Below are 12,059 nucleotides of genomic sequence, written 5' to 3' on the forward strand. Positions count from 1 at the left end.
TATATCAACGAGAAATGGTGCACCAACATTACATAGCTCAGCAAATATGGCAACCCGTTTTTAGAGTCACTGTTTTTGAACTGTAAGCCGTTTTATTTGCCACGTGAGCTCACATTTTTCAAGCCAACTATTAACTATAAATTTGAAAATGTCGCTTCCAACTTTGTTCCTTTTTTTTTTTTTTTAAACCCACAATGATATCCCCGTCTGTTTTTCTTGGTCTAAAATTGAATTATTGCTGGCAGGATATCTTTCGCAATGCATGTTGAAAGATGAATGATGCTCCCAAACAGTTTTAGGGTTAATGTAATGTTGCCTCCTATATTTAAAATCCAGAATTAGCTTTTTGGGCAATGTATCGTCTGTGCTTTCATCCTCAGTCAGGCTGTGCCAAAGTGGAATTTTAACACACCATCTCATCCTGCACTTTCTACTTTGGCTTAAGACCAGACCTTTTTTTTAATGTAAAAAAAAAAAATAAATCTTGTCGAGTTTCACCACTTATTCTTCTATTATTCACATACGCTGGGGTTTGTAATCATGAGTGTACCCCTATAAAAGGGATGAGGGTGGTGGCCCGGTGTGGCCGAGCTGTAGCTCTTTGTGAAAAGCAGTGTGCTGCTGTGTTTAAAAAAAAAAAAAAAAAAAAAATGGCATGTTGTAGTTGACTGCGCTGGAGGCTTTTCCTCTGTGCTGAGAGTGTGCGACAAGTGCGCAAATGCGCAGTTGTGCAGCTTAGAGGGAAATATTGGTGGGGGTGCCTCTGGAGTACGGGGTATTCGAAGGGTGTTAGATCTTGTTCTGTATTACTGGCAGAAAGTTGGATTAATTTCCATAGAGGGTGGGGCTTCGACAAGGCTGCCCTTTTCCACCGATTCTGTTCATAACCTTCATGGACTGAAGCCATTGGGGTTGGTTACACTTCTGCCTGCTGCAGACGATATAGTTCGATTGGCTTTATTAAGCCACAATCTTTTACCCTAACTGCAGCGAATCACAGCTGAGTTGAGAGAAGAATCTGCACCTCCATGTCCATGTCACAGACTATAGTACTATATCAGAAAAGGGTGGAGTGACCTCTCCAGATTGGGATTGAGATCCTGTCCTAAATGGAGGATCTTTGGGTCATGTTCACGAATATGGGAAGAATAGAGCTGGAAATCTAGAGACCTGATAGGTGCAGTGTTCTGTAATATTGCAGTTTGTGTTGGTCTGTCGTGGTGAAGAAGGAACAATCAACAAGTTCTATAATGCAAGGAGCCCAAATGAGTTTTATCCGCAGTTGTCCTGGCTCCCCCATAGAGATAGGGAAGAAGCTTGGTCATCAGGGAGGTTACTCGAAAATGGAGCCGCTGCTCCTACACATCAAGAGGAGTCAGATGAGGTGGCTCGGGTATCTAGTTAGGTTGTCTCCTGGATGTATCTCCGTTCAGGTATTCTGGGCACATCGCACAAGGAGAGGTCACCGGAGATGACCTGGGATACGCTGGAGAGACTATGGGCTAATTCCAGTTGTACCACTTAGCCCTTCAATATCGTCGTACCATTTCCCTGTAGGGCTTCGTTTTGAGTGTGAAGATGAAGGGGTAAATGGCCCTGGGAATTGGGATAACACTTCAACATCCCCTACCCTCCTGCTGGGTGTATTGAATGCAGACGTGATAATTGTTTATATTTCCAAGATTCCATCTTGTGGCACATGAGTGTTACTATCGTGCTACCTCTACTTAAGAACGTCTCCAGTAATGAAAAATTGAGGTTAAGAAACGCCTCTGCTGAAAAATATTTTCTCTAATAACAATGGAAATTTAGCATAAGAAAGGAAAAAATAGTCGCTGGATTCCCCAAATTCCACCAAACTTAAAGCATTTATTTGTATAGCACATTTCATACACGAGGTAACTCAATGTGCTTTACATGATAAAATGTATTTGAAAACAAAGTGATCAAACATTTAAAATAGATGAAAAACAATAAAAATGACAAACAAAATATTTAAAAAAAAGACAATGAAAAGCGCATACCGTGCTACAGTGCTAGAAATATGATCAAAAAGTGGATATATTCTTAAAAGTACAGTGGTGCCTTGGTTCACTAACACAATCCGTTCCAGAAGGCTGGTTGAAAACCAAAACGTTTGAAAACCGAAACACGTATTCTCAATACAATAAATGGAAAACGAAATGATGCGTTCCAAGCCTAAAAAAAAATTTTTTAAGTGATTTTTTTGGGGGGCTTTTTCTGATAATGAACTGCATAGTAGAAATACATGTATAGTTTAAATACTTTATATAATTAAATCATTTAAGAAATATATTTATTTTTGCTTAAATTGTATGCTTTAGCCTAGTAGAGTATGATAGATTGGGAGTGCATTGCTATATCTGTAGCGACTCGGCCCCTAGCCTTGTAAACCTTTTTTTATTAACAAAAGTGCAGAATAACTTTACACATTGTTTTTTATTTGCACAGAAAGTACGTAAAGTAAAAAAAATAACAACTTGGAACTAGAGGTAGGGTTAATAGAGCAAAAGAAAAAAGCAATGAAAACAACATTTCATGTCTTCGGTGGGGGGCAGCTCGCCCCTTTTTCACAAAGAACGAATCTCAGGTTTCTTTAGGCCGTCTTTTAAGCACTTTTCTGAAGTGGCTCATAATGTCATGAAAATTTTGCAGTGAACTGCAACATTCAGCTTTATTCAGGTGATAAATTTCTACAAGATTATGGGTGTTGTTTGATTTAGCACAGATAGGTTTTATATCAGCACTTGAGATATCCTTCCTGCCTTCAGCCTCGTCAGACGACATCTCCCTTCCTCGCCAACACTATCCCCAGCTAACTGCTGCTCGTTCACGAAAATGAGAAGCGACTTTTCGACTTCCTCCAACATCTGTGGCCTCTTGCTTGGCTACCAACATCACTTGCTTTGAGGGCATCCTTGGTGTTGGTGGTGTGAATGGTGCTGATGGTCGATTTCGCCATGCCAGACTTCTTCGATAGCTCAGAAGCACGCACACCAGATTCGTATTTGGCTATGAAATCCTTGTTGAAGTCGACAATTTTTACGCACCACTTTCCTTTTTTCAGCACCAGCAGTTCCACTTCTTTGGAGCCATGATTGGGGGTTAATGTTTATCAATTTGAAGAAAAAAAAGTCACTACGGTACTGGGAAACCTCCGCGAGCAGAGGAGTGTGTAAGTCAACTGTTTGCGCTGCGTCGTGCGCATTATGTCTTTTCCGTTTTTTTCAGGGGTGCATTTGAAAACACAATAACAAATCGTCGTGGGTCAGCTGGTTGGGGTGTTTGAATACCGGTTTTCGTTTGAAAACCAAAGCAAAAAAATCTATAAATTTTCATTCGAAACCCGATTTGTACAAAAAACCAGGACGTTCGAAAACCGAGGTACCACTGTATTAGAAAAAAAAAAGTTTTCAACCTGGATTTAAAAACATTCACACTTAGGGCAGACCTCACCTCTGTTGGCAACTTTTTCCATTTTTGTGCACCATAATAGCAAAACTCCACTATTTGACCTGAGTCAGTCGATCTCAGAGCTCTTACTGGGTTTGTATTCGGTAAGCATTTCTGTCATATATTCAGGACCTAAATCATTTAGTGATTTATAGACCAGTAGCAGAACTTTAAAATATATTCTAAAGGTGACTGGAAGCCAGTGCAAGGATTTTAGTATTGGAGTGATACTGTGCTCTTAACCGCTTTGGTTTGGTCAGAACTCGAGCGGCAGCATTCTGAATGGGTTGCAGCTGTTTAATACTCTTTTTTTGGGGGGAATCCAGTCAGAAGACCATCACAGTAGTCAAGTCTGCTTGAGATAAAAGCATGGATGAGCTTTTCCTGGTCCGCTTGACACATACAAGACTTCACTCTTGATATGTTCTTCAGATGGTAGAAGGCAGTTTTTGTGATTAATTTGATATGATTGTTGAAAGTCAGGTCGGAATCCATCAGAACACCAAGGTTTCGGACTTGGTCTTTGTTTTTAAAGATAGTGTTTACTAACAGGAATTCTTTTTTCTTAGTTGCCAAAAACAATTGTCTCAGTTTTGTTGCAATTTAGTTGAAGAAAATTTTGGCTCATCCAGTTATTTATCTGATTCAGACTGTGGCACAATAGCTCAATTGAACTGTCGTCATCTGGAGACACTGCTAAACATAACTATGTCATCTGCATAGCTATGGTAGTCAAAATTAAAGTTTTGAACAATGTGACCCAAGGGTAGGATATACAGGCTAATCAGGAGAGGTCCAAGAACTGACGCGGGGTGAGGCTCTGATCAAGACCGGCTGCCAGCATCTATCGGCAATGCTCGTCGTGAAATTAGTCACAGCTGTGATAGCGGAAAACGGGATTGCTACCTGTTTCCGGCATTGCTATCTGTTTCCGGCATTGCTATCTGTTTCCGGCTCGCAGATACTTACTTCTGTCCTGAGTCTAGCCTCCACCACTCTTTCCCATAACTTCATTGTGTGGCCCATCATTTTTATTCCTCGTTTCCACAGTTGTGAACATCACCTTTGTTCTTAAAAATAGGCACTGGCACACTTTTCCTCCATTGTTCTGGCATCTTCTCTCCAACTACTAGTATTCTATCTAATAATTTGGTCAAAAACTCCACAGCTACCTCTTCATCCTGTTCCCCCTTACTAATCATTGCCACTTCCTGGTCCTTCACACTTGCCTCTTCTACTCCTCCTCCCATTTTCTTCAGTCATTAACTTCTCAAAGTACTCTTTCCATCTACTTAGCACACTACCTGCACTAGTCAACATATTTCCATCGCTATCCTTAATCAACTTTACTTGCCGCACATCCTTCCCATCTCTATCTCTGTTTGGCCAACTGTAAAGATCCTTTTCTTCTTCTTTCATATCCAACCTGGTGTACGTGTCATATGCCTCTTGTTTAGCTTTCACCACCTCTATCTTGCCCTACATTGCATCTCAATGTATTCCTTTCGCCTCTCCTCAGTCATATCCATGTCCCACTTCTTCTTCACTATTCTCTTTACTTGGATGACTTCCTGTATTTTGAGGTTCCACCACCAAGTCTCCTTCTCCCCTTTCCTATCAGAAGACACCCAAGTACTCTCCTGGCTGCATCTCTGGGTACTTTGGGAGTATATTCTAGTCTACTGGGAGCTCTTCCTGTCCATCTAGAGTCTGTCTCACCTCTTTCCGAAAGGCCACATAGCATTCTTCCTTTCTCAACTTCCACATCCCGATTCTCTTCTCTACCTTTGTCTTCTTAATCTTCCCACCAGCTACCAGAGTCATCCTACACACCACCAGCTTCTGCCTTCGAGCGACACTCTCTCCCACAACAACCTTACAGTCCGTAACCTCCTTCAAATTACATCATATGCACAAGCTATAATCCGCCATCCACCTGTGTGCTTCTACTGCCGCTCTTGTAGGTCACTCTATGTTCCTATCTCTTCTGGAAATAAGTGTTCACCACTGCCAATTCCATCCTTTTTGCCAAGTCCACCACCATCTGACCATCAAAGATCCTTTGCTTGGATGCCGTACTTACCCATCATTTTTTCATCGCCAGTTTCCCTCGCCCACATGTCCATTGAAATATGCACCAATCACAACTCTCTCTGTCTGGGATGCCCATACTACTTTGTCTAGTTCCTTCCAGAATTTCTCTTTCAACTCAAGGTCACATCCTACCTGTGGGCCATAACCGCTAAACACATTAAACATAATACCCTAAATTTTAAATTTAATCTTCGTCACTCAATCTGATACTTTTTTCACCTCCAAGACATTCTTAGCCAACTATTCCTTTCAAATAACTCCTACTCCATTTCTCTTCACTTCTACTCCACGGTAAAATAATTTAAACCCTGCTCCTAAACTTCTAGCCTTGCTCCCTTTCCACTTACTCTCTTGGATGCACAATATATCAACCTTTCTCTTAATCATCATGTCAACTAACTCCTAAGCTTTTCCTGTCGTAGTCCCAACATTCAAAGTCCCTACACACAGCTGTAGGGTCTGTCCATTTCTCTTCTTCTTCTGCTGACTAAGCTGCTTTCTTCATCTTTTTCGACTTACATTATCTGAATTTCTACCTCTGCCTTACAGATTAACAGTGGTGGGGGCGGCAGTAGTTAACCCCGGGCTATGACCTATCTGTTATGGATTTCGTTTGATGAATGCTCTTATATGTTCAGCACAGTTTTACGCCGCCTGCCCTTCGAGGCGCAACCCTCTGCATTTATCCGGGTTTGGGACCAGTCTACAGATTGCGCAATATTGTGCTCCCCATTAGGCTGCAGATTGTCAAAAAAGCAATCAAATAAGCAGTCAGCACATAAGGTACACAATTCACATACTACTTAATCTCTGTTAAAGTCAAAATAGAAGCAATCAAATAAAGTCAGCACATAATGAACACAATTCACATGCTACCTGGTCTATCAAAAAAGTTACAGTTAAAAACTTAAAAAGTATGAGGGTAAGTAAGGTTTGTGTTTAAAAATATAAAGGATATGTAGATTTAAAGGATATGGTTTGATCACAAACACGTCTCGTTGTTAGCCAACTAAGCTAAGGGAGTCTGGGCTGAGAAGCAAGTTTAAGTTGACGTTTCCACTTGCCCAACTTCCTCACTACTTGTACTCTCAGTCTTCGTTGTATACGATTCGTAGGTTTTGCAGATCATGTAGGTAGTAGCTTTTGATGTTTTCCTCCTCAGGAAATATTTGATTACCGACCCGTCTTGTTGTTAGCGAGCTCGGCTGGGCTACGCTACGGCAAGCAGCTTCAATGCGAATGATATTTGGGCACTAAGATAACACTGATGATGATTTTTAGTCCACTGAAGTCGTCACCCAGGGCATCCCACGTTGTATTCACAACATTCATTCCAAATTCAGCAGGATTTATTTATGGTACGATTGGGCCAGCCGGAGCCTCCTCGTTTTTGCTGCCACCAGTTCGGGAACCGGAAGCAGAAGCCACTTGGAATAGTTGATGAATGAAGAAAATGAATTAGAAGAGACAAGTGTGGTGGACCAGTAAGTGGCAATGGTTATTAAAGGTGGAAGTTCGAAGTACATAAAGAAGATGTGAAATGTAAAGGAATCTGATGACATACATGTGGAAGCATTTTGGAAAGGTGGCTGTGGTGTTTTTGACCAACTTGTTCAACAGAATTCTTTTTTGTGTGAAGATGCTTGCATTATGGAGGGAAAAATATGAAAGAAATAAAATCTAACATTTACATTCAGTATCTACATTTTAACTGGAAAACTGTACAAAACTATATTATTGCTTCAGTTTCATTTTTTTTCATATTTCCCTAAATGGAACAAGTCCATTTTGTGATGTTTGTAATTTTAAACTGGGATCTTATTTCTGGAGATTTGTGTGCTGTTGTAGAAGACAATTGTCTTGTAGTGGACCTGTGGAGGAAAAAGCGTCTGGATTCACAAGGTTGCCCAGAACGCAGTTGCGTAAAACCAATTTTAGAGGATGAAACACCAGTTTAATGGCTTCACAACGATAAAGTGCTGCATTACATGAGTGATTATAGGCAGAATATTGCCTCATGAGCTGAGGAACAATTGAGAAAGTAATTTTCAGTCAATGGAGTTTTTCGCTTCATCTCCAAATGAAAGTTAAAACTCTGCCATGGAAAGCGACTTTTCTGGGACTAAACTAATCTGAGATGGACTGAAGCAAAATGGAAAATTATGGTGTTCATGCACTGTTTACATTTCAATTTTTTTTTTTTAATCATGGACTTCATGTCCTGTAGAACAAACAGGATAAGTCTTGGATCAACTTGGGCTTCCATCCAAGGAATGTCTTTTTCAGAGTTATCCCTGTTGATTTCAGCAAGCCATGCCAAGCCAAATTCTACATGTGATACAAGACCACTAAGTTTTCGAGTACTTGGCTGGCTGCCAGTAGTCCAGACCTGTCTCCCATTGAAAGTGTGTGGCAAAATAAGAAGTGCATAATACGAAAATGGAGACCTGACTGCTGAGCTACTGAAGTTGTACATCAAGCAAGAATAGGAAAGAATTCCACCTACAAAGAATCAAGTGTACTAAACATGCCCTTGTCCCAGCTTTTTAAAATCTAATGGAGAAATCAATATTCCAAGTGTTTGAACCATAAATATGTCATCCTTGTAGTGTATTCAGTTGAATATTGGTTGAAAAGGATTTGTAAATGTTTTGTTTTACACAAATTCTCAACTTAATTTGAATTGGATTGTGTGCATTTGAGTGCAAAATATATTACCACACTTTGATGTACTTTTATTAAATTAAAAAACAAATATATGCACATATTGACTTTGAAATGCCATATTTATCATAGATCTGGTTTGGAAGTGCGCACTCTTATGCGGCTCTCTGGTAATGCTGACAAAATATTTGGTCCCCTCCATCATTTAAGTTTCCCAATACTACTTTACAGTTAGTACATGGTACATTAACCCCATTTAGTGCGTGTGTGTGTGTGTATGTGTGTGTGGGTGTGCGTGAGTGTGTATGTGTGTGTGTGTGTATAGGTCACCATCAGTAAACAGGGAGTTCATCGTGCAACTTGCTGACCTGCTGAAGTTGTTGTTTCCACGGTTCCTATGTCCTGAAGTGGCTGTGCTCATCATGCACTCGCTCACTCTGATGTCCAGAACCTTCTTGTCCATCTATGTTGCCTCTCTGGATGGTCAGTATGTTTGTGTGTGTGTTAGCAAAGTTCACGCTTGAACCTCATGTCTGTGCAGGAAACATAGCTCATAGCTCCCTGCTCTCCTCTAAATGTGTTTATGATTTAGCTTAGCGCTGCCCATTGCTACCGTGTGCAGGAATGATCGTCAAGTGCATCGTGAAGAAGGACCCGCACGCCTTCTTACTCCAGCTCCTCAAATGGCTTCTGGTAGCCATTCCCGCCACCTTCATCAACAGTGCCATCAGGTTCTTGGAAGGTCAACTGAGCCTTCACTTCCGGAGCCGGCTGGTCACCCACGCTTACAAACTTTACTTCAGTAACCAGGTAGCACACTGCTGGTAACAGATTAGGGAGCGGTGAGACATGACAATCTTGTGTGTCAGACGTACTACCGAGTCAGCAACATGGACAGCCGCTTGTCCAACCCAGATCAGTCACTGACAGAAGACATTGTCATGTTCTCCGCCTCGGTGGCCCACCTCTACTCCAACCTAACAAAACCCATTTTGGATGTGGCTGTCACTGGCTACACTCTGCTGAGAACTGCCCACGCCAAAGGTGGCACCTGCCAGTGTGGATACCATTGTCCTGTGTCAGCAGACGTAGTGATGGAGGCTGTGGTTGTCTCTCGTGCAGGAGCCAACACTACATGGCCCTCGATCATCGCCGGCCTCGTAGTAGCGCTTACAGCCAAAGTACTGCGCTCATGTTCACCGCAATTTGGAAAGCTAGTGGCTGAGGAAGCACAGCGGAAAGGTGACTTAAGGCACATGCACTCACGCATTATCGCCAACTCAGAAGAAATAGCTTTCTATGGAGGACACCAGGTAACGTTTACCCCACACTGGACAGACATCTCGTCATGCGTGTCACTCACTGGGGTGCTTTTAATTTGTAGGTGGAGATGGCCCAGCTTCAGAGGCGCTACAAGTCTTTGTCCCACCAGATCCACCACATCTTGGTCAAGCGTCTGTGGTACGTCATGCTGGAGCAGTTCCTCATGAAATATGTATGGAGCGCCTCTGGCCTGGTCATGGTGGCTGTGCCCATCATCACCGCCACTGGATACTCTGAACATGGTAAGCACATGGTTGAAGGTCCGTGGGCCACTTGTTAGACTGCACCACATCTGACCCTGTGATGCTCTCAGACTCCGATGAGGTGAAGCAAGCAGCCATGGTGATGAAGGAGGAGGAGCTTGTGAGCGAGAGGACTCAGGCCTTCACCACGGCCAGAAACCTGCTCAATTCTGCAGCTGATGCTGTGGAAAGGATCATGAGCTCCTACAAAGAGGTGCTCCACCCCGCTGCCTTTCAACTTACATTTCCTATTTTTTGTAGTAGGTATGCTAACACCTGTATTTTTGCGTCTAGGTCACAGAACTGGCTGGCTACACTGCTCGCGTCTCAGAGATGTTGGGTGTCTTTGAGGACGTCAGTCAGGGTATCTACCGGCGTGCCTCAGACAGAGATGTGGGGGTCCCAACAGGGGCAGCAGTGGTGCAGCACAGCCACAGAGTGTGTGGCCATCTGGCGATGCGAGGCAAGGCTTTTGCTAGTGTTAGCCACGAATAGCAAAACAGCATTAAAAACACATTCTTGAGTGGCGCCCAAACTGAATTTAACGCAATTCAGCGTTGGGTGCATTCGCAAATCCACTCATGAGTATGCTTTGTTACACTTTGGATTATTCAGAAGCTCAGAGCATTGTCGAAATGTGAGAGAGAGCGCCATACTTTGGAAATGGCGGAGCGTACTTTTGGAGGGTTGTCAGGCAGGACGAGCATGGAAGCTGTTCAAGCAAATGATGCGTTCAACAACAACTGTCAGCACTGTCTACAGCAACAGCTCAAAATACGATCATAATCATTTGTAAATTAAAAGGAAAGGAGCGCGCTGTACCTCTGGAAGACTTGCACTCTCAGATGAGAGTTAGGGCATCTGATTAAATTCACAAATTTTTATAGTACCGTATTTTTCGGACTATAAGTCACATTTTTTTTCATAGTTTGGCCGGGGGTGTGACTTATTCTCCAGAGCGACTTATGTGTGAAATTATTAACACATTATTATATCCATTCATCGACTTTCCGAGTCGCTTATCGGTTATTTTCACACTGGCAACCGTAAGAGGGCGCTGTAGGCCTGTGTATCTGTACCTGCTCCTTCTGAAAATTTCAACATTAGCTGTAACTTATAATAACTGACAAAGGACTGAACAAAAATACTATTGAAGAGAAAATAAAATTTTTCTGATTATTTTAAATAACATATTTTTGATGTTGCTAACCAATGATGACAAATGTACTTATTACCTTGAATGCAACTTGCGGTGCTTCATACGTCGTTAGATTAAGCTTCATGCAGGCGTTGAGACTTCCGTCCGTTTATCGCGAACGTAATTCAATTTGATTTGCCATCACAATGGTGCGATGGCGAACGGTTCTTGACGACAAAAGCAAGTCTTTCATTCGTTTGATTATCTTGTTTTCATGTGAAGTTGGCAAAATGTTTATTGGCTGTCGAGGACGAATACTTTGGGATAATCCTCATCTGTGAATGTAGACACAGGAGAACCCTCCCTCTCCACAAAGGCTGTCCATTCTTGTTGAAAACTTCGGGACTCCTCATATTTTTTTCTTTGACTTTTGTCAAAAGCGTTTCCATAATGACGTAGTTGTTCCGACACGATCGGCGTTCGACCCAAAGCCTGTGGACTACAGCAACCCCAGTAGGACAAACTGTCTCTGCGTCATTTGAGGTGCCCGCACGACAGAAATCACATGCACAGTATGTCGTTATGAGGGCTCCACGCGCCGTTTTGTAACCACCAAAAGAGCCAGGTATGGCTTGCGAGCCATAGGTTCCTGACACCTGCTGTGAGAGCAGTGGATGACTGATGGAGAGCACAGCTTCCAGATGAATCCGGCCAGTAAATTTCCGGGAAGTCATTGGATGGCTCGGCAAAATATGGGCTTCCATGACAATCAAAACCATCCTGTCGGGATTCAGAAAGCCTGGAGTAGGCTAGTTGTAATTGCAACTGACAATGAGTCTGACGGAAGCGAAATAGAATCTATTCTATTTTTATTTTAAATTCTTCGTCATGGATTTTATCAAATAGATTTCCCCCAAAAATGCGACTTATAGATGTTTTTTTCTTTTTTTATGGATTTTATGGCTGGTGCGACTTGTACTCTGGAGCAACATATAGTTCGGAATATACGGTACTTGAAAAAATGCAGCTGAGAGACCATTTCAGCCAACCAGTGGCCTGAAGAAAGCAATTTGTGGAATTAACAATAACTTAAGGTTGGCTCAAAAAGAAGGCTCAAAGAGCAT

General features: G+C 42.2%; 1 protein-coding gene across 11 annotated transcripts in view; it reads left to right on the forward strand.

Moving 5' to 3' along the window:
• Positions 1-12,059, forward strand: part of abcd1 (ATP-binding cassette, sub-family D (ALD), member 1) — a 43,649-nt gene that overhangs the window by 13,717 nt on the left and 17,873 nt on the right. For 9 of the 11 annotated variants that reach the window (XR_009792846.1, XR_009792847.1, XM_061806060.1 and 6 more), the window contains 7 exons: positions 8,558-8,715; positions 8,855-9,042; positions 9,102-9,276; positions 9,355-9,545; positions 9,617-9,797; positions 9,869-10,011; positions 10,092-10,260. Coding sequence is in view for 9 of the 11 variants with exons in the window: in XM_061806060.1 (XP_061662044.1) it covers positions 8,558-8,715; positions 8,855-9,042; positions 9,102-9,276; positions 9,355-9,545; positions 9,617-9,797; positions 9,869-10,011; positions 10,092-10,260 (1,205 nt within the window). In the remaining 2 variants the exon portion in view is untranslated. Of the gene's footprint in view, positions 1-8,492; positions 8,716-8,824; positions 9,043-9,101; positions 9,277-9,354; positions 9,546-9,616; positions 9,798-9,868; positions 10,012-10,091; positions 10,261-12,059 lie in introns of those variants that run through there. The other 2 variants (XM_061806061.1, XM_061806069.1) reach the window with 2 other exon arrangements.

Source organism: Syngnathoides biaculeatus, chromosome 2 (genome assembly GCF_019802595.1).
Source record: "Syngnathoides biaculeatus isolate LvHL_M chromosome 2, ASM1980259v1, whole genome shotgun sequence".
Classification (NCBI taxonomy): domain Eukaryota; kingdom Metazoa; phylum Chordata; class Actinopteri; order Syngnathiformes; family Syngnathidae; genus Syngnathoides; species Syngnathoides biaculeatus.